We start from the raw sequence: 24,016 nt of genomic DNA, 5'->3' as shown, positions 1-24,016 counted from the left end.
CATTCTTGCAGTCTATTTAGTGCCATGTTTTTTGCACCTCTATGCTTTTTGTTAGTGATTTTGCTGTTTAAAAGACTCCCAAAAGGAAGTATTGAAGTACTGTTTAGTGTCAGTAAGTGCAAGGCTGTGACAAGCCTTATGGACAAAATACATGTGTTAGATAAGCTTCATTTAGGCATGAGTTATAGTGTTGATGGTCATGAGTTCAATGTTAATTAATGAACAATATATACTATATAAGGCAACTTTAAACAGAAACACAGCTAAAACAAAGTTATGTATTGATTAACTGACAAACTGACTCTCAAAGAAGCCTATTTCTCCCAGGAGCAATAATTCAGTATTCACTAATTCAGTGTTTGCTACAATTTTACACAACATAACTATGGCAAAAATGAGAATCAAGTCTATGGATAGGCTTACAGTATATATAGATATATTTTATATGACAATAACTTCCCAAAGGAGGGCAGAAGGAAGGGGGACTTACTGAAGCTAAGTTTTTATATGTTATTTATATGTCAACTTGGGGAGTGTTTTTGGATGAACATTTAAATCAGTGAACTTTTTAAAAAAATTTTTTTGTTTATTTATTTTTTAGAGAGGGAGACAGAGAGACAGAGTGACAGGGGAAGGGGCAAGAGAGAGGGAAACACAGAATCTGAGCTATCAGCACAGAGCCCAATGGAGGGCTCAAACTCACAAACCACGAGATCATAACCTGAGCCAAAGTCAGGTGCTTAACCGACTGAGCCTCCCAGGTGCCCCATACATCAGTGAACTTTGGCTAGACTGCCCTCCACCTTGTGGATGGGCTTCATCCAGTCATTAGAAGGTCTGAATAGAACAAAAAGACTGGCATCCTTAAGCAAGAGAAAATTCTCCAACAAACTGCTTTTGAACTTCATCTGCCCATCATTTCTCCTGGGTCTTGGGCCTGCCAGTCCATACCACAGATTTTGGAATTCCCAGACTCCATAACTACATAGGCTGATTCTTTATAATAAATCTCTTTACATGGATATATCTAGATATCTATACATACACATACACACAGATATAGACAATCTATATCTAAGTCTTATCTCTATATATCCAATAGCAGGTAAAACTAGGAAAAGATCAACAAAAACATAGAAGACTTGACAATACTATAATCAATTAGACATAATAAACATCTAGAGAACAATCCATCCAACAGCAGCAGCAGTATACATATTCTTCTCAAGTGCACATGGAACATTCTCCAGGACAGACCATAAGCAAGGCTATTAAATAAACATCTAAATTTCAAGGACTGAAATCATACAAAGTATAATCTCTGACCACAATGTGATGAAACCAGAAATGAGTAAGAAAAAAATTTGGAAATTCACAAAAATACGAAATTAAACCCTAAATAACCAAAAGGTCAAAAAGAAATCACAAGAAGAGTTGGAAAATATTTTGGGATAAATAAAAACAAAAATGTAACTTACTACTAAAACTTGAGATGCAGATAAAGTGTTGCTTATAAAAATATTCACAGCTGTAAAAGCTATGTTTAAAAATTTCAAATCAATAACCTAACATTCCACCTTAAGAAAGTAGAAAAAGAATTGCAAACTGAACCCAAAGCAAGCAGAAGGAAGAATATAATAAAATTAAAGCAAATAAACTAAACAGTAAAGACAAAAACAACTAAGAAAATCAAAACATCAAAACTTTGTTCTTTGAATAGTTCAACAGAATTGACAAACATGTAGCCATAGTGACTATGGAACCATATTGACTACAGGGAGAACACTCAAATTACTAAAATCAGGAATGACTCAGTTCACACTGCTATCACCCTTACAGAAATGAAAAATATATGTGTATACTATGAACAACAGTACACCAACAAATTTGGTAACATAAGTGAAATGGAAAAATTCCTAGGAAGATACAAACTATTGAAAGTAATTTGTATCAAGAATTAATAGAAAATCTGAACAGATCTTGACATTTCTATTAAATATTATACTAGAGCTTCTAGCCACGGCAATTAGGGGGAAAAATGTGTCTCTAGGCATTCAAACTGGAAAGAAGTAAAAATATCTCTACTTGCACATTATATGATCTGTATATGGAAAAACCTAAGGAATCCACAGGAAAAAAAAATATTAGAACTAATAAAGAAGTTCTGAAAGGTTACAGGATAAAAGACTAATATACAAAAATCGACTGTATTTCTTTATATAAGCAATGAACAATTTGAAAAAGAAATGAAAAAAGTTCAATTTCCAATAGTATCAAAAAGAATAAAACATATAAGAATAAGTTTAACAAAACTGTAAGACTTATATACTCAAAACCCACAAAACATTGTTAAAATAAATTAAAGAAGACCTAAGTAAATAGGAAGATTCCTATGTTCGTGGATTAGAAGAATTACTATTAATATGGCAATACTCCCTAAAGGGATCTATAGATCCAATGCAATCCCTACCAAAATTCCAGTTGCCTTTTTTGTAGAAAGTGATAACCTGATTTGAAAACTCATATGGAAATACAAAAGACCCACTATGGCTAAGCAATCTTGAAAAACAACAAATCTGGAATATTCACACTTCCTGATTTTAACAGCTTCTACAAAATTAAAGTAAGCAAGATTATGTGATACTGGCATAAGGACAGAAATATAGATCAATGGAATAGATTTGGGAGACCAGAAATAAACACCTGCATTTACAATCAATTGATTTTCAATAAGGGTGAGAATACCATTCTATGGAAAAAGAAAAGTGTTCAATAAGTGGTGCTTGGGACAACTGGATATCCACATGCAAAAGAAGGAAGCTGAATCTCTATGTTTTACACCATATATAAACATTAGGTCAAAATCAACTGTAGATCTAAATGCAAGAACTAAAACTGTGAAACTCTTAAGGGAAAATGTTAAGAATAAATTCTCATAAAAAAAAATTCTTATGACCTTGGATTAGGCAATGGTTTCTTAGATATACCATTGAAACCACAAACAACGAAAGAGAAATATAGATAATTTAGACATTATCAAAATTAAAAAATTTTGTGCTTCAATGAACACCATCAAAAAAGTAGTAAGAAAGCCCCCCAAACTGGTGAAAATATCTGCAAATCCTGTACCTGAGAAGGAACTTGTATCTAGAATATGTAAAGAATTTAACAGAAAAAGACAAATAACCCAGTTAAAAATGGGCAAAGGATTTGAATAGATATTTCTATAAAGAAGATATACAAATGGCCAATAAATACATGAAAAGATGCTCAACTTTATTAGTAATTAGGGAAATAATAAAAATCACAATAAACTATAGCTTCACACCTACTAAACAAATGGATGGCTAAAATAAAAACGATGGATAATAACAAGTATTGATGTAGATGCAAAGAAATTAGAACTTTCAAACACAGTGAAAAACGAAAATGGTATGGTCACTTTGGAAAATAGTTGGTAAGTTTCTCAAAGTGTTAAATACAGAATTTCCATATGACCCAGCAACTCCACTCCCAGATAACAAGAGAATTGAAAACCTATTACACACACAAACTTGCACATAAATGATTACAGCAGCATTATACATAACAACCAAAGGTAGGAACAACCCAAATGTCTACTGACTGCTGAATATGTAAAATGTACCATGCTAATGCAAGATGTTAAAAAAGAGAAAACTGGGGTAGGGAGGGTAAAAGGTTATATGAGACTCTCGGTACTTTTCACTCAATTGTGCTATAAACCTAAAACTGTTATAAAAAAAAGAAAGAAAGAAAAAGAAAAGAAGAGGGGAAGGCTATTAATTAAAAAAAAAAGAAATAATATAAAAGTCAAAAATGGTTTCTGATCAAAATAATGTAAAAAATGAAATCACTTAAAGTAACCAGGTAGTGAGATAAGGATGTGGTGGATTACTGTGTATTATTTCGTTTTGATTTAATAAAGGGAGGAACAATATATCCTATTTCATGTATGATACTGATAGAGAACCTGAGATGTGTGATTTTTTTTAACTTAAAAGTATCACACGTGATATAAAAAACACAATAAATGCCTTCTGAACAAAGTGTCCATATAGTTAATAACATAATTCAAAGAAAGTAACTAGGACTCCTTAAAAAGGGTACAGAAAACAACTAAACAATAAGATGACAAAAGGCTCCAAACCTGAGTTAGATAATAATACAAAAAAAGCCTACTGAATATTAGAGACTTCCAGATAGTATCAAAAGGTAATCTAAAATTTGATTATATGAGATACTAATAAAACATAATACTACAAGGTTAAAAGTTAAAAGACAGAAAAAGCTATGCCTGATATATATTAACAAAAAAGGAAGGAAGAACTGTACAAATATTAGTAACCCAAGTAGAAACTGAGGTTAGGAACCATGAATGGAACAAAGGGCTGTGCCTAGATAGCAGAAAATATCCATAATGATGATATAAACAAATGAATACTCTTAAAATGTAATTTAAAAAATTCATTAGAAATTACAAAATGAAACTGACAAAAACTATAGTGGGTAAGTTTAATGTATATCTTAATGTGCAGAAAAAAGACCTAAACCTAGAGAATAGCAATCTTATAACACTTACACACATATAACTGTTATAACATTGCTGTTCTTTAGGTGTATGTATAGTATGTGCAAACACATATGCATGCTTATACAAATATACACTTCATCATGGATATATATATATATATATATATACACACACATATACACTTCAAAGGTCAGTATGTTACAAATAAACTGTCTTTCCTAAAATCTACAGAATATTTATGAAAATGGATCCTCAATAAACTCTAAAATTTGAAAAAATGAAGTTGCATACTTGGGCAATATATTACACATCAAAATTATAACAAAAACATAAATATTTAGAAATGTAAAACAATAATCTTTCAAAATCTTAAAAAAAAATTTTTTTTAATGTTTTTATTTATTTTTGAGACAGAGAGAGAGACAGAGCATGAGTGGGAGAGGCTCCAGGCTCTGGGCTGTCAGCAAAGAGCCCAACGCGGGGCTTGAACTCACAAGCCATGAAATCATTGCCCTGAGCTGAAATTGGACGCTTAACTGACTGAGCCACCCAGGTGCCCCAAATCTTTTAAACTCTTGAGTCAAAGTGAAAGTCAACATTTTAACTACAGGCTGTTTAGAATAGTAGGTTTTACAATACAGAGAGCCTGACTCCCTCTAGCAGAAATAATAATGGACCTTTCTCTGAAAATACCAACTGTTCGAAGAAATATGATCTATAGTTACTGAAATTTGAGGAACCCATTCCAAACTTCTCACTGTGTGGTAAAGCTTACAAGGTGTCACCTTGCATGTGCACACAAAACTTTTAATAATCTTAATGTTATACATTATATATACAAAAGGACAACCAAGAATCATCAAAGATTGGAGGAAAGCCCTAACATAAAATACAGGGACCAAACAAACAAAAAAAGGCTGAAAGAGAAAGGGACTAGAATAAATGAATGTAGGATATGATGTCAACACACAAAATATAAATCGTACTTTTTATTAATACTAGCAATAATCAGAAATTGAAATAAAAAAATAAGCAAGAATTATGAAATAATTTGGGATAAATATGACAAAGTACAATATGCATGTGCTGAAAGTGCTAAAACGCTGCTGGAAAGTAAGGAAGACCTAAAAAAAATGGAGAGATATGCAATGGACGAGAAGGCATGATATTTTTAAGACGACAATTCTCCCCAAATGAAGTACAAATTGAAATGAAATGTCAATTAAAATCCCAGTAAAATATGAGCACTGTTTTATAGCAAAGATTCTAAAATTTATATGGAAATGCAAAGCATCTAGAATAGCCAAAGTTTTTCTGGAAAAGAAAAGCAAAGTTGGAGAACTAACACTATATAATTTCAAGACCTATTATAAAGCAACAGTAATCAACTTGGTATGGAGGGTACTAGCATAAGCATGCATTGATGGAACAGCATAGAGAACTCAGAAATATAAAACACAGCCAGACAATCTATCAACTAATATTTGACAAAGGTATCTAGGGCAATTCGAATGAGAAAAAGATACTTCTTTCAACAAATAGTACTGGAACAATTAAATACCCATATGTGAAATGGGACAAAAAACCAAAAACCAAAAAACAAAAAACAAACCTAAGAAAAGAAATGGAAATTTGACATTTACACCACACACTGAATACAAAAACTCACTGAGCATGGGCCACAGACCCAAATGTTAGAGCCAAAAATATAAAACTTCTAGAAGAAAACACGAGAAAATCTGTGTGACCTTGGTTTAGTAAAGATTTATTAATTACAATGCAAAAGAAAACACACACACACACACACACACACACACACACACACACACAAGAATCAATGAACTGGACTTTGAAAAACAAACAAAAAACTTTTTGGGCTCTCTTCCAAAGACATTGTTACTAAAATATTTGAAGAGGGGCCCCTGGGTGGCTCAGTCAGTTAAGCATGACCTTTGGCTCAGGTCACGATCTTGTGGTTTGTGAGTTTGAGCCTTGCATCAGGTTCTGTGCTGACAGCTCAGAGACTGGAGCCTGCTTTGGATTCTATGTCTCCTTCTCTCTCTGCCCCTCCCTCTCTCTCTCTCTCTCAAAAATAAATAAACATTAATAAAATAAAATATTTGGAGAAAATATCTGAAAAATATGTAACTGACAAACAAAATCTGTCTAGAACATATAAGGAATTCTTACAACTCAATAATAAAAAGACAACTCAAAAGAAAAAAAAAGAGCTAGACATTTTACAAAAAAATACAGGATACAGGCAAATATCACATACAAAGTTGCTCAACATACCATTAACCATTAAGGAAATGCAGATTAAAACCACAATGAGATAATACAATACACCTACCAGAATGATTAAAATTAAAAAACTCACTGCATGTCAAATACTGACAAAAATGTAGAACTGGAACTCTTATACACTAGTAGGAGAAATGTAAAATGGTACAACCATCATTTTGGAAAACAATTTGGCAGTTTCTTAAAAAGTTAAGCAGACACCTACCATTTGACCAAGCCATCCACTCATAGGTATTTATCAAAGAAAAACAGAAGTATACATCCATAGAAAGACTTGTACATAAGTATTCACAATAGCTTTATTTGTAATAGCGAAAACCTGAAAAATCCAAATGCTGATCAAAAAGGTTTATGGGTATACCAACTGTTTTTCTCTTGGTATTTTCAAAGTTTTCTATTTTGTCTTTCAGGATTGTTATTATGATATCTATCTATGGATTTCTTTGTGCTTATTTTACATGGAAATTTATCAAGCTTCACAAATGTGTAGATTTATGTTTTTCATCACATTTGGGAAGTTTTCATCCATTATTCCCTCAAAAACTTTTTCTGCTCCTATCTTCCCTGTCCTGTTCAATTAGGCATACATTGTTGTGCTTAACAGTATGCCACATTTCCCTGTTCATTTTAGCCACTTTGTTTTCCTGTCCTTCAGACTGCATAATTTCTAGCAACTGATCTTCAAATTCAAAGATCTACCAGTTCTAATCTACTGTTGATGCCCTCTAGTGAATTTTTTGTTTCAGAAGTAGAACTTCTATGTCTAATACCTTGATTATAATTATGGTTTCATGATTAATACACATACCAAAATTAAGCTGTACATTTTAAATACACCCACTTTACTGTATGTAATTATACCTCATTGACACTTTAAAAAATTAAAATATACTTAAATAATAATTTTAAATAGGGTCAGCTGCTTTAGTTTAATCAGAGGCAAACAGCTTACATCTCACTATGAATGCCTATTTCTACTTCTGTCTTAAAATTGCCCAAAGCTGATCAAACATTTTTAGAACATTCAAATTTCATTTATTTCTTTTTTGGCAAAAGAGGATCATTAATATAAAAGAGATGTCTCTAAATTTGTAAATATTGGCTATTCATATAAAAAATAAGAATATATAATCAATTTAATACTGGTAAAATGTTTCCCCAAATGAACAGGATATTTTGAAAAGTACTTGCTCCTGAAAACCTGGTATATAAAAACTAAACCCAACTCATCATTATTTCTTAATTTATTAGTCAAATTACTATTTCTCAACAATTTGCTGCCTATACTTCTCTCAGGTGGTTTTTTCCTTTTCTTAGCTTACTACTGAATCCAGTAGTAGGGTCCTTGCCAATAAACATAGCCAAGATTTGGGCCACAGGTTTGTCTAATGATCCCCTCATAGAGCATCCCTGAGGATGGTCAAGAGAGGAGAAGAAAGTCTTGGTGATTATCAAGTCACAAATTCATAACAATAATTCCCTCAACCCACTCCAAAATTAATTTTCAGGTAAACTTGACTACACAATCTAATCACCACCAAACTCTACTAACAAGAGTGTTAAATAGGGTAGAAATGAGAAACAGTTAATTTTGGTTGCAAATATAGCTAAGGGCTGGAGGGCTGTGGACAGTCAGGTGGCAGCTTGTACATGTGTATGTGCTTGGGGGAGAGTGGGTGGGTAACAAGACAAAAAATGGGAGCAGGGTATAAAAAGAAAAATGCTAACATAGACATCAAGACATTTTTGTGTAACTTGCAAGTATGCCTTGGGCGCTGGTGACAGGGTTTGCCAGCACTAAAAAGAAATGATTAGTAGGTTTCCCTAATGTAGCTTAGTTTAATCATTAAATGGCAGTATCCCTCTTAATCAGAGACAGTAAAGAGGAAATGAAAGCTGAAAAAGGTGTCTTCAGCCACATCTCTCTGATAACATCAGTATTTAAGACATCTTTTACTCTGGTAGGTCTTAGAATTTACATTGTAAATACAGCATGTGATGAGATAAAAAATTAAGGTAACATCCAGAACCTCAAAATTTTCCTTAATAAAAGGAAAGTCCCTCTCCTTGAAATTCTTTGACAATAGTTGTAGAGCTTAGATTAGAAGACCCTAGGTCTGCTGTATCCAAGTAGTAAATCTACCAAACTCACTCTAATTACTAAATGGATCTAATTCTAATTAAGAATGTCAGTTTTAAAAAAAAGTTTATTATGTCTAGATTAGGGACTTTTCCACTTTGGAGATCCTATCTATCTATCTATCTATCTATCTATCTATCTATCTATCTATCTAGAACTGTAAATACTGTTTATATAGAAAACTGGTAAAGTATCCATGCATTTTGTTAGCCCATTCACATTAAAAGTGTATTTCAGAAATACACATATATTTTATAACAAAGTCTGGATCTTGCATCAATTATAAATATGATTGTACCTACCTGATAAGAATTCTATAATTTTCTTTTGAGTGTAGTAATTACATAAAAGGACTTTCCTTGTATCTGACATTTTAATACTATTCAACAACAGACCTGTCCAAATTCTGTCTACCAACATTTGCTTATCAATTAGTTACATCTGTTTTTTATTCTTCCAATAAATTTTCAAGAGGCTATCTAAATTTTGAGTAAATATTCCTTTGTTGACAACAGTAACTGGAAATAGGCATCTCCACCATGAATAAATATGAAGCTGAGAAGAATCTATAGATAGAAAAAGTATATTCTTTAATTTATTTAGAGTGACCACTCTATACTTATTATGTTCTTTATATCTAATATATACAGGCATAATATAAATTAGCTATAAAATAATCTCGTATGACTATATCTTATAAATAATATCTAGAAATCATTTAAGAGTAGGCTTTCTATGTGGAAACATAAATCATACTCCTGGTATTTCTGGGTTCTCAGTAACATTCTACTTTAAATACAAGGTGTTTCTTTTTTTCATTTAGGTGGGTCTAAAGGTAATGGAAACAGGAAGTCGTTTTCAAACTGGATATAGATGAAACTGAGTGGACATTAAATTAAAATAACATGTATAGAGTACTTTACGGTTTCCAGAGCACTTTTACATATAACTCATTTAATTGTTTCAACAACCTCTGTGATAGAAGATGTTTCCACCAAGGACTGGGGCACGTGGGAGGGAGAAGGACATCAGGTACCAAGATACTCATTTCTTCTGTATATGTATCTTGCTTCACCCTATGGAATCCTAGTCTCAGGGCGCCTGGGTGGCTCAGTCGTTTAAATGTCCCATTCTTGATCTCAGCTCAGGTCATGATCTCGTGGTCATGTGATATCAAGCCCCCAGTGGGGCTCCATGCTCAGCATGGAGCCTGCTTGGGATTCTCTCTCTCTTCCTCTCTCTGCCCCTCCTCTGCTTGCATTCGGTCTCTCTCAAAATAAATAAAAAACAACAACAAAAAAGAACCCCAGTGTGTAAGGAACTGATGTTACTCATGACTAAACTACAGTATAAGTATGTGATCCCAGGTATCATTTACTTTGAGGTATCATTTGAGGCTTTAACACTTTTATTTGGAATATTAATAAATCAATTGCCAAAAAAGTGAATACGAACTTCTATATCAGACAAAGAAATATCACTATGCCAGCTTCTTATCAAAGGTCATTTCAATCCAACAAATGTTACTAAATCATTACAAAGCACTACGGTGAAGAACTAAAACACACTGTGTAATAAATAGACAGGGATTAATTATCTCCTACTACTTGTGAAGCTGTCTTTTGGTGGATTTGTTTTAGGACTCCCACAAACAGTATACTGAGAAACCCAAGTATCAGGGAATTACTCTCAAATTCTTTTCAAAAGAGTAACTATAACTGTCTAATGAGAGAGTTGGCCAGATTACCTGAAAAATGCGCCAATATAAATTAAACTGAAAGTCTAAAGTAATCATCTAAGAAGCCACTAAAACCTTCAATAATGTTCACTATTTTATTGTTTGTAGTACTAATGGGTAAACCAGTCATTGAGTCAGAACTGTTCTACAATAAAAATAGGCAAAACCAAACCAAGTGAAACTCTTATCTCCAAGTTCTGTGGCTTTTAAATATGGCAACTGTACTTTTTATGGTCCAAACAGGACCCACTTCTGAGACCAGAAGAGAGTGCAATTGATAATTAGGCATAAAATGGGATTGTCCCAGGCAAACCAGAATGTATGGTCTCCCTGCTTACAAGACACATGTCCCAGGGTCATCCTGTTCTAAGAAGATTACAAAAACAAAAACCAAAAAAGGAAACAGGAAGCCAGAAGGAATTCAAAGCAAGGAAATAAACAAAAAAGCCAAACTCACAAAGCAAGTTTTTCCTCAATTCTACAAATCAGTTTGAATAGTAATATTTTACTTAAACCAGGGTAAGGACTGGGGGAGCAGAGGTAGTAAACTAAGGAGGACTGGTTAAATTATATTTATGAAGCAGTCTGGTCCCAGATCCCTTCCCCCATCCCAGGAAAACCTGGAAGTTTATTTTCTTAAGAACATAAAACAGCTGTTCTCTGCCCAGGTGACCCTGGGCACAGCTGAGCAGAGTATGTACTCTACTGAAAACAACAGTTTAGGTGCATGCATACATCCAGGATGCTGAATGCAGTGACAGGCCCCACTTTCTCCCCACTGCTTATTTCCCAGGAAGCTGGCAGCCAAGCCTTAATTCTAAAGGCAAGAGACTTAGGGAGCCCTCTCTGAGAAATTCGACCTAAAGTTACTGACATAAGAGATTCTTCAACCAAATGGCCCAGCCGACCCTATTGTGAAACTCGGTCAGTAAACCGTCCTCAGATTCCAATCAGCATTCTGTTCCTCACTATTAAATACAAACATACACAAATTGCCAGACATCTAACAGAAGACTCTAATATAAAAGACAGAGACCAAAAAACAAAACAAAACAAAACAACATATATAATAGATAAAAGCAGCTTATAGAAAAGGAAAAAGAAAAAAATCTAGTAGGGTATTTCTCACAGAGATAAGAGGACATATTACATCCATGTAATGAGAGCAAGATACTATAAAAAGAACAAGCAGAGAAGTTAAGAAAAAGATCTTTGAAATAATAACTTCATAGAAGGATTACTAGATAAAGCTAAGAAAGTCTTCATAAAAAAATATAGCAAAAAACAAAAAAGATGACTAACAGAAAAGATAAGAAGATTAAAGATCTCAAATCCAATTGATAGGAGTTCCCCCCAAAAAATGAAGAAAAAAATCATCAAGAGAATTCAAGAAAATTTTACAGAAATAAAGGACAGGATTTTCCAATTCAAAGAATCTTCAAAGCATCAGCAAAAATGGAGAAAAAGAGACTGATGCCAAGGCAGATTACTGTAAAATTTCAGAAAAATGGGATAAAAAGATCTTAAAAATTTTCAGAGTAAAACAAGTCACAAAAGACAAGACTTTGGTCTTATCAACTGCAACACAGGAAACTGGAATACAATGGAGAAATGTCTTCAAAATATTGCAGGAAAATTATGTCTAACTAGAATGCAAACTACCAATCAAGCATGAGGGAAACATATTTTCAGATATACAAAGTCTAAAAACATCTCCCACCCATGCAAGCTTTCTCAGGAAACTTCTGGGAGATTAACACCAAGAAAGTGAGAAAATAAAGCAAGAAAGCAGAAGGCATGGAATATAGGAAACAAGAAATTCAACATGGCGGGAAGTGAAGGGCGATCTGAACAAGACAGCTAGGTTCCATATGTGGACAACGACTAGCTCAGACTGGAGGAGTGAAGAAGATAAAACAGACATAACACTTAGAAAGTGTCTCCAAGTCTTGAAAGGAGACTTAACACAACTGCTGGAAGTAAACAGAATACACAAGACAATTATTAACCCACAAAGATTTTTTTTTTTTCAACGTTTATTTATTTTTGGGAGAGAGAGCATGAACGGGCGAGGGGCAGAGAGAGAGGGAGACACAGAATCGGAAACAGGCTCCAGGCTCTGAGCCATCAGCCCAGAGCCCGACGCGGGGCTCGAACTCACGGACCGTGAGATCGTGACCTGGTTGAAGTCGGACGCTTAACCGACTGCGCCACCCAGGCGCCCCCCCACAAAGATTTTTTTAAAAATGTACAGGAAAACAAAAAGGAGGGGCAGGAAAAGAAAAGTGATCAGTTTACCATTTATCACATGGCTCAGCTGTGAAAAGCACTTACATACTTGTAATAATGTTAAGTATTTGACAGTGACATAACAAAATCAGGATACAATGTAGATTGGGAGACTGGGAGTATAAAAATGATATAGTAGGGGTGGAGGGAAGAAAGCAAGAAAAATCCTCATCTCCTACAGAGGGTAATCAACAAATGATGTCAGAAACTGTATATGGTCTAATTAACTAAAAGTTAAAGAGGTCAAAGTGTAGAAGCGGAAATGGGGGATCCCCAGGGAGAAGACAACTTGCTTGCTGTGTTATGTAATAATCTTATAGAATTACTGGTCTCTAAACAAAAAGCATGTATAAAATTTAAAATATTTGGTAAAAAGAAAAAAGAAAAAAGAAATGAGAATTATTAGAAAAAGAAGAAATCTCTAAGACACTTCAATTTAGATATTAATTTGCTTTCAGATTTTAGTCCATATAACATTTTTTCCCATGACCACACCCATATCAATGTATATGCTACTGAATACAATTATCTGCTCTCAGATAACTGTGGTGATCACAGACCAGGAAGTTTCTGTATCTTACCTCAAGCAGAGCTGCTGCAGGATCACCCTGCAGACTTTTTCCTAGTTTGTCCACCTCATCTAATAGGAACACTGGATTGTTAACCCCAACAGTCTTCAAGCCATTGATTATACGACCAGGCATACTGCCAACGTAGGTACGCCTATAGAAAGCAGACAGCAAGTTAACAAGACATCAGGAGGCAAGAGGAGTATCATTTAGAAATCAAAACTCAGGCCTGCGAAAAAGTCATTTAGTTATCACAGTAACACAGCAAAGAGGTACTATATATATACTATAAAAGTTCTTTGATACAACCAGGAAATTCAACATGGCGGGAAGTGAAGGGTGATCTGAACAAGACAGCTAGGTTCATTCAATTCTTGAATTGAATTCAAGATACAGCCAATGCTGGCTGTAAGTTACCCATAATACTGGAAGAATTGTAGCTCGTTTCTGCCATTTAGTGAAACTGAAAAACATTATATTTAAGCATATGATTGTGATTCTTACTTTTCAGGATTTCAAAATGTCCAAAGGAGCCTCCCCACACTCCCTCAACACAAGCATCTTTTTACACATTGAAATGGTTGTCCCAGGGCTAGTGAAAACATCATCATCTTCATGAAGGAAATCAGAATTGGTTCAAATGGCCACTCAAAATGTAGACCAAAAAGAAGAAAGAAAAATTCCCAATTCTTTTATTTTCAGAAGCAATAGTCTGTAATTATAGTAAGATTTGGGGTCAGTAGTATGTATATCAAAATTCCATTAATTCTGGCCTTTTGAATAAAACTGTGTTCATCCTATATACACTGTTATGCTCAAGTTCAGCCAGATATTTTGTTATCCATTAAAGTATTAGAGGCTCCTTTATTATATTTGAACAAGAATCATCTACATAATTGTGACAGATGTAGAGGGTGGCATGAATAAAAACAAATATGTTTGTCAAACTGAAAAATGTGCCTTGTTTACAAAGCCAGCAAAACTTTAAGTAGCAATTTACCAATTTTAATTATAACCTTGTTGCCTAGACCATGTGCAAAGCAGATGCTGTTTGTGAAAAGGCATAAAAGGGTGACTGCCTACAAGAAACTAATCAATGGTAAGTGTAACAGCAACAGTTATCTTATGATCTGCACAAAGCCGATTCCTGGAGCAGGCCTAAGTTTTACCACATGACTGGTATAAAGCAGGACAGAATAAATACAGTGACCTTTGAAAAGACAAGAAAGCCTTAAACATATCGTGGGAATGCCTTACATGGAGGGCGGGTGACCGAGGCCCTGGAACCAAATACAATAAACACTGTCCTGTTACAATAAGGAGTTGGCACATTCAAGATTTCAGAATGGGATACAGGAAGGACAAGACTCAAAATTAATAAAAGCCTCTCAAATTATTTCTCTAGAGAACTTATGAATTTGCCAGTATCCTGTGAATAAGTAGGTAAGGGAAATTAAAACAAAACAAAACACAAAGCCTCTAAGGGTCAATTTTACTGCATCAATGTCTTTCTTTCCCGTAATGTTTTTGACAGGTAGATTTCAAAAAGAGGTACTAATGACCTAAAGTCATGGAGAGAAAAATGATATTCTAAGCAGGGACCTTTCTAAAGAAGCGGAAATATGGACACTAGTCCATAAACAACTTCTCCTAAACCTTCCACTGCTTTCCAGAGCCTACAGCATAAAGCCAAACTCCTCTGTCTGGAATTCAAGGCTCTTCACAATGCAGTCCCCACCAGCCTTCCTAACTTGTTGCCATAATGTTCTTGCATTATCCACAATCACAATCCTATTATACTCCTTATGTTTTTCAACTTTTGTTAATATGTTACCTTCCTGCCCTGAATACTCTTTCTACCTATGTAAATCCAGGAATTCTAAAAAAACTTTTCCTGACCACCTCTCACAAAGTGATCTTTCCAATAATGCAACATCTACAGCATTTACTGGCCCTACAATTCATCTGATGCAGTTACAACTTAGTTTCTGGGTACCTCCTCTAGAGAGCCAGTGAGCACTCTGATGACAGAGAGTGGGTCTTATTACAGAGTAGATCCCCTGGATATAGAGCTATCAGACTGTTACCTAAACAGAAGCTTGTTTTTCCTATTTATTTGATGACATCAGGTCAACCATGCCAGCACCCGAAATATCACCACTGCAAAGGCCATACAAGTCTTTGAATACTGCTTTGAACAAATAACTTGATCTAAGTCTCAGTTTCCTCATCTGGAAAATGGACATAGTAACTGCCAACCTCATAGATTATATGATTATGAAAGCATAACAGGTAAAGCACACAGTGTAGTGCCTGGCACACAGTAACCTTTCAAAAGATGTTCATTGTTGTTCACATCTTTCATAGCACCAAGCATACTCAATGCCCTTAGTGTTCCTCAATCACAGATGACGACATCCCCTGAATATGTAACACTAGTCTGCAGGTCAAACAAAGAAGAGAACCATTACAGAGGGCCGATAAGCTGTGGAAAATATCTATAATGTGCTACATCCTTTACCAGAAGGTATGATAGCATGCAATTCACTGACTAAAGATACAGAATATACTTTGAATAAACCTTTGGAATATGAATCAGATGGTGGAAAGTTCAGCAATACACAAAATAAAAATGTTCTCTTTCAACATCACCCAATATAAATCACTACTTTTTTTTTTTTTTACAATTTTTTGTTATTTATTTATTTTTGAGAGAGAGAGAGAGAGAGAGAGAGAGAGAGAGAGAACATGAGTGAGCAAGGGACACAGAGAGAGGGAGAGAGAGAGAGAATCCCAAGCAGGCTCCACATTATTAGTGCAGAGCCCGAAGCAGGGCTCAAGCTCACCTGAAACGGGGCTCAAGTTCACAAACTGTAAGATTATGACCTAAGCTGAAGTTGGATGCCTAACCGACTGAACCACCCAGGTGCCCCTATAACCACTTTTAAAAAACAAATTAGCATACCAAAATATCCTCCTGAGAAACCACATAAGTAGGAGATTAATGAAATTAATACTCTTTTACAAACTATTAACCTTTCTGAGGGCAAAATACATACTTTGCCATGTCCTTCCTCATGAAACAACATCTAGGAAGCAACATAGCACAATACAGGTAAGTTTGCAAAGAATGTATCTCTTCAATTACTCACTATTCAGCCTAAATACATGATTATGTAGAGTTTTTTTTTTTTTAATTGAAGTACATGAGTTAATTTTAAAAATACATGAATTCATATTTTTCTTGTGATTGGTATAGGCAGTTCATAGGTTTATAAGGATTAGCATATGAAATACACAAAACCAAGTACCTACATGGTTCAAAAATTTAAGTTACAAGATCAGCATTTGTCATGTTCCAAAATATAGTCCGGTTTATGCTTCAAAAAACTACAGACAATATCCTCTATTTATAGGAGCTCCATGGTAAATCAATGACTTTACTACTCTGTGCCTGGACATCTTCAAATCTTAAGCCAAAAGGCTGGTCAGGCTGTCACTGCCACTAACAGTTTCTAAATATCAGGAATAGGAGTGCCTGGATGGCTTGGTTGAGCATCCAACTTCAGCTCAGGTCATGATGTCAAAGCTCGTGAGTTCGAGACCTGTGTCGGGCTCTGTGAGCCTGCTTTGGATTCTGTGTCTCTGTCTCTCTCAAAAATAAATAAACATTAAAACACTACTCACCTCTTTCCCGATACTTAAAGAAGGGGGGGGAAACAGTCATTTTACCATCACCTTTTCACACCTACTCAATTAAAGAGCTCTAATGGGTTACGATGCAAACTACTGAAGTGACATTTACAAAGAATCTGTAATATAAAAATTGTATATTGTAATGTTAAGTCAAAAGAGTAGGATTAGAATTGCTTTTTAGAAACATGGCAAAAGCTGCCCATTGAAAAGTCTGGCAGGAAATAAAATGTTAACAGTGATAATCTTTGTATGGTAAAAAAAAACAAACAAAAAAACAAAAACACATGAGAATTTTTTTCCTTTTTAAAAACTATTTCTAAATTTTCTACCAAGGGTGTATATATATATATATCTCCAACTGGGAGTAATAAGCCTTAAAAGAGATCCTAATGATTTCAAAAGAAGAACAGTCTTTAATATAGCATATCTAAACAAATCAAATTGTTATTCTTCCAGCAGTCATTCCTAAATCTTTTCGTGCACTCATTTGTATGGATGTACTCACTTAAAGGACCACAAGACTTACAAAATATAATTATGTTTTAATCTTACCTGAATTCACAAAGCATTTAGAGAGCCATGTTTGGCACTGTGCTATACAGCAAAGAGTGATAAAAAGGAGAATAAGATATGCTAAAAACCCTACTGTAAAGAGCTTATACTTGTTCCATATTTATGTCTTATCTCTACAGCAACGTATTGCATATGCCAGAGGCCTATATTATTTAATCATTAAAAGAAAACAATAGACAGTAAGTGGTCAGTTTAGAGAAGAGTAAGATCATAACTGACTGCACCTATATTAATGGAGAAATCCTTGAATTGGGGCCTGAAAATGAAACTAAATTTTAAAGAGGCAAAGAAGAGCTACATGCAAATACAGGTTATAAAGAGTATGGTGAGCAAACCATACATGTCTGGCATACTATGCTAAAAATACATTAAAGGCTTGCTGCTTTGGTTATTTTCCCCTTGTGGAGACTAACAATGAAATAGCTAATTTATTTAAAACATCACCATTTCTGGGGCGCCTGAGTGGTTCAGTCGGTTAAGCATCTGACTCTTGATTTTGGCTCAGGTCATTATCTCATGGATTTGTGAGTTGGAGCCCACACTGGGCTCCATGCTGACAGAGTGGAGCCTGCTTGGGATTCTCTCTCCCTGTCCCTTTGCCCCTCCCCCGCTCTCTCTTTTTCTCTTTCTCTCTCTCTAAATAAACTTAAAAAAAATGTTTATACATACAAAAATGTATCGATGTGTAAAGCAAAAGATTATTTTGTTCTCAACCTGTTTGAGCCAAAGATTCCTTGCAGTGATATAATTTGATTATCTGAACAAACAGCTGGCATACTACTTCCAAAGAGTTACTATCAACAATAACTTGAGATACAGCAGTAAGTATATTTCACCAAGAAACAACTTATGAAAAATGATTATGGAAACACGATTTCATAAAACTTCATCCTAAAAGAAGTTGTTATATTTAATTTCTATGAACTGATTTAAATTCTTTAAAAATGTAATATTTAAAAATATTAAGTTGTAAAAACTGATAGGAACAGAGCTTCCTAAAAGTGGACAGAAAAGTCCCAATGGAGACAGACCCAAATGAGAAATGTAGAGAAGACTGAAAAGCTGCATTAATAAACCTGACTCTTCTTTCTTTAAGGCACTCAAAATTAACAGAAACAAAAACAATGTGTCAATGTAAAATCAGATCATTATTTTTCAAGTTTAAGATTTAAATGTGAATCAAGTCTTTCTTCCCATCTCTCACTTCACTACCATTAAACTCTAAAAAACACATCTTTGTTTTTTAAGATCAGTTCCTAACTTACTAGCACCTTCCTTCACATAAACAGGTATTTCTAGTAAAAGGATAGAGTTCCAAGCATGGGAAAATAGAAAAAGTGAGTGACAAAATCAAGAGCACAGCAAGGAAGATAATATAAAGCAGCTCTGTTTTTTCTTGGCTATTTTAAGACTGCAGAACAGTGGTGCCTACTCAGAGGCTGAGGAAAAACAAAACTTTGCATGAACTCTAATTGTGAGCATGTGACCAGTACTTAAATGGCAAGACCTGGGTGTTTCCAAAATGCTTCAACTGTTACATGGAACCACTTGTTCCCACGAACTCCACCCCATGGTTGTAGCTATTAGCTACTGTTCTTCCTCCTCTCCTATTCACCTCCAATTCATAGCTCTGAACTAAGCCCATACTCTGCTCTCAATCTCTGCTCACCTTAACCCCACTCTCCACCTACTTCCAAACGGGCTTTCAAATAAATATTTTCTCCAGGCTTTGATAATTTGGGAAGGTAAATGGGTAATAAGGCCCCAGTAGCACAAGGACAGGTTGCTGTAGTGTTTAATGAAACATCTGGTACAGTGATGGCTAGGCAGTACTTAGTAGCAGCCATAGTAGAATGATTCATAGACTAAACCACATCCCTTTTATTTGGCAATGATCACAGCCTCTGTGCATACGATACATTTCTAGAAAGATTTACACATATTTTTTTAGGCAAATACATATCCTCATTTTACAAAAGACGCACAGTAAGTTCAGTTTTCTTAATGATAGCTACACATGTGAAAGTATACTCATTGAACAAATTTTGTTATCTATCAATATCAGTAAAGACTGAAAACAGTTCTGCTTAAAACCAACAATGTTCACACAAAATGGTGAGAACTGTGACTTTATATACTGCCCACTAACATATCACAGAACTACATTTTCCCACAATTCTGCTACATAAATTAAATAATAATGCTAAGGATAGGATATTTTAAGTACTATTTAAAAATCAAATTGGGGCACCTGGGTGGCTCAGTTGGTTAAGTGTCCGACTCTTGATTTCGGCTAATTCGTGGTATAGAGCTCCACATTGGGCTCAGCATGGAGCTGACAGTGTGGAGCCTGCTTGGAATTCTCTCTCTCTCTTTCTCTTTCTCTTTCTCTTTCTCTTTCTCTTTCTCTTTCTCTCTCTGCTCCTCCCCTACTTATGCTCTCCCTCTCTCTCTCAAAAATAAATAAATAAACTTTTAAAAAATCAGATTGAATTTTATAAAAACTCATTGACGCTGTTAAATGTAAACTTGTCCTCCTGAGAATTTAAAAGTAAATAATTAAAGCTATTTTTTATTGAATGCTCACTGTGTGTCAGGCACTGAGTAAGTGCTTTCTAAGCCTTACTGAATAAGCAATACTAATGTGGCAAGAAACAGGACAAATTGCCCACAGGTCATGTGCTCATGACATTAATTCCATAAATTCCTCTCTAAATTCCATCAAATGCTTACACAATACAGTGCTACAGATACTAAAAAAAAAGAAACTAAAAAAACTTTGAATGCATGAATCAAGTCACTTGAGTGGGAAATATCTCCCCAAAGCTCTCTAGTTAAAACAAAAAATTCCAGTCCTAGATTCAGTTTCTCCAAGATTGGTAGAAGGTGCCAATTTCTTTACAAAAGCAAACTACAGCCTCTAGTGGCACATGTGAGAATAAGCAAGTCTAGGTGACAAAAATATTGTTTGAAACTGCCAGAAAGAATGACCCAGATGAATTCCCTGATCTAATCTGCAGCCCTCATTGCTTATTTCTTAAAATCTTGGAATGATTTTTCTTTAATGCATAAAAATTGTAAGTCAGAGAAAAAGAATCACTTTTCATGGAAAAGTTTCTGAAAGTGTTTTCCACCTCGCCTAATGCCAATGATCTCGTGAATAAGACAAATGGAAAACAAGACATTATAAAAAGCATCATATTCTTTTTCCCCTACAATCCAACTTTAATCCATATTCACCAAACTGTAAATATGCATTTAAATTACCTTGGCCATTGGCAGTTGTTCACTGCCTGCACTGCATGCTTTTCAAAGCCTTCATTTATAATTTAGATTGCTTTAACAACTTCAAGACTGATGGTATGACCTTGAGGAGAGAAGTTTTATCTTCAGTTTAATAACTTTCTATTGGAAGTTAAGCAGATTCTTCAAAAAAAATTTGGGGAGGGGGGCACCTGGGTGACTCAGTTGGTTAAGCATCCAACTTTGGCTCAGATCATGATCTTGCAGTTTATGAGTTTGAGCCCCACAATGGGCTCTGTACCAACAGCTCGGAGTCTGGAGCCTGCTTCAGATTCTGTATCTCCCTCTCTCACTGCCCCTCCCCTGCTTGCACTCTGTCTCTCAAAAATAAATAAAAAATTTAAAAAACTTTTTTTTAAAATTGAGGTATCACTGATGTTAGTTTCAGGAATACAACATTATATTCTTTTATAAGCATTCATGATTTCTACATTTTTAAATATTCTACACTTTAAAATGCATAAACTATAGGTATATATGTTTTCTCACAACTTGCAACTCTTAGGAACCCTTAAACCTTGAAACAGAAGTTCATGCTTTCCCAAAGCATCTTCTAATCTGAGCAACAGAGACCACAGAGAACATAAAACAATTAATGTAACATGCAAATCTGATTCTAGTAATGTCAGATACACAGACACGGTTCTCACAGTTTAATGTATTTTTATAGAAAGAGGGCCAAAAATGCAAGGACACATCTTAATAATTACCCTGAACTTTCTCATTATTCATATGTATACTGAAAACCGGCCTCCTTAAAGAGTTTAAATTGCAAACATAAATTTGTTATCAAAGATTTCGTACCTTCTCCTACCTCCCCCAGCTGTTGTACTTTATTTTTTAAACTCTAAGAGTTAAGGGTCATTATGAAATGCTACTGGGCCAAAGTGCATGTAAAAACACTGTAATATCTAACCATAACTAATTTATAATTGCACTCAAATGAGATTCCAGAAAAGGCGAGGCAGAGACTCACTATCCATTGTCATACAATTACCAAGGTTAGTTTGGGTATACTATTATGGTAGAGGCTCTAGGTTAGCTATAAATGTCCTACAGATGTACCATAAGTAAGTACTGTAAATATCCTTTTGATCCACGGTATTACAAATATCCCTTTGAGAAAAAAAATATACATACGTATATTATGCCTTGGCTTTTGAGGGGCTCTAGTCAATTAAAACAGAGAACCAGAGATTGAACTGAGAGAAATATCTTACCTGTGTCCTCGAATGTCGGACTGATCACACACTCCTCCAAGTGCAATCCTGTGGAACTCTCGACCAAGAGTCTTGGCCACTGATCTTCCCACACTTGTTTTACCAACTCCAGGAGGGCCAACAAAGCAAAGAATGGGGCCCTTCAGGTTGTTTTTCAGCTGTCTGACAGCCAGGTATTCCAGCACTCTTTTCTTCAATTTTTCCATAGCATAGTGATCATTATCCAGAAGAATCCGGGCTGCTCGAATGTCCAGACGGTCTGTCAAATAACCCAACAGAAGCACTTTTTGAGATGCTTGAGATGCTTAAAAATTTTTATTTATTTATTTTTACAATATTTATTTATTAATTTTGAGAGAAAGAGAGCACGCACACATGCACTAGTAGGGGAGGAACAGAGAGACAGAGAGAGAGAATCCCAAGCAGGCTCCACGCTATCAGCACAGAACCTGAAACGGAGCTCAATCTCACAAACCGGGAGCTCAATCTCACAAACCAGGAGGTCATGAACTGAGACGAAATCAAGAGTCAGAGGTTTAACCAAACGAGCCACCCAGGCACCCAGCACATAGAATTTTTAAATGCAAGAACTCCTTTCAAGGCTGACAAGAGTCAAAATATGTTTTAGAAAATAAACATGACAAGAACAGAAGTGGATCTTTCTACATGAGTCTGCAGGGAGACCTGGCTTTTTTGCTTAAGAGAATTTAGTATCAACAGAACTAGTAAGCACTACATAATTAAAAATGCAAGGAATTAATACTCATTTAATTTTCTAGATACACATTATTTATATGGAGACATAATTTCTACATATTCTATTTGTGCTGGCATTTGTTCCTTCTTTTTTAAAGTTTTTTTTTTTTTTATTAGAGAAGTAATGTATGCTCATTCTAGAAAACCCAATGACACGAATTAAAAAAAAAAAAATGAATACAGTTACCCATAATCTCATGTCTTCAAGAGAGCATCTCTACCTTCACTTTGGTATGTATTCTTGCAGGTTGTATGTGTATATGTGTGTGTATGTGTATATATGTGCTTTCAGACCGATTTTTCAAACTGAGAGTATATGATGCCTTCAAGTTTTGTTTTTTCACTTAATATATATTACAGACACCTTTCAGTGTCAAATGTATTTTTTAGTAATACTTTAGTGGTTACATAATATTCTATTATTTAATTATCCATACTCATTTAAATAATTCCCTATTGCTAAGCATTTAGTTTATCTACAAATGTTTACAGTTATAAAACAGGCTTTGCAGTGCATCCTTGTAATTAAATCCCCACATATATCCCTAATTATTTCCTTCAACTAACCTTCTATAGACAGAAATGCTGGATCAAAAAAAAAAAAAAAAAACATTAAGATGTAAAGAACTGTCACAGTCTCACCAGGAAGGTATGAATTAGGTTTGTTTCTATAGCCAAGCTTTCATCAGGTTTACTGATGTGCTTTACTACTTAAAATACTTATAGATTAAATCATTAAATACTCATGGATGCCAGCATGAATTCATCATCTGCATGACACCCAGGGGTAATACATGGCTGCATAATCATACTGATGGTGATAGGAGAGGCTGGGAAAGAGAAAACACACACAAGCCTACTCTTTCAATCCATTAT

General features: G+C 34.7%; 1 protein-coding gene across 1 annotated transcript in view; it reads right to left on the bottom strand.

Annotated features, from left to right (window-relative positions):
- LONP2 (lon peptidase 2, peroxisomal) overlaps positions 1-24,016 on the bottom strand; it is a 104,551-nt gene that overhangs the window by 56,748 nt on the left and 23,787 nt on the right. Inside the window, exons 7-8 of the mRNA XM_040497949.1 lie at positions 22,385-22,643; positions 13,605-13,746 (exon numbers count right to left, since the gene is read on the bottom strand). Of these exons, the coding sequence (XP_040353883.1) occupies positions 13,605-13,746; positions 22,385-22,643 (401 nt within the window). The remainder of the gene's footprint in view (positions 1-13,604; positions 13,747-22,384; positions 22,644-24,016) is intronic.

This window comes from Herpailurus yagouaroundi, unplaced genomic scaffold, assembly GCF_014898765.1.
Source record: "Herpailurus yagouaroundi ecotype Mexico unplaced genomic scaffold, PumYag 190, whole genome shotgun sequence".
Classification (NCBI taxonomy): Eukaryota; Metazoa; Chordata; class Mammalia; order Carnivora; family Felidae; genus Herpailurus; species Herpailurus yagouaroundi.
The sequence above is the reverse complement of the archived record's forward strand: the minus strand, read 5'-3'. Positions and strand labels throughout refer to the sequence as shown.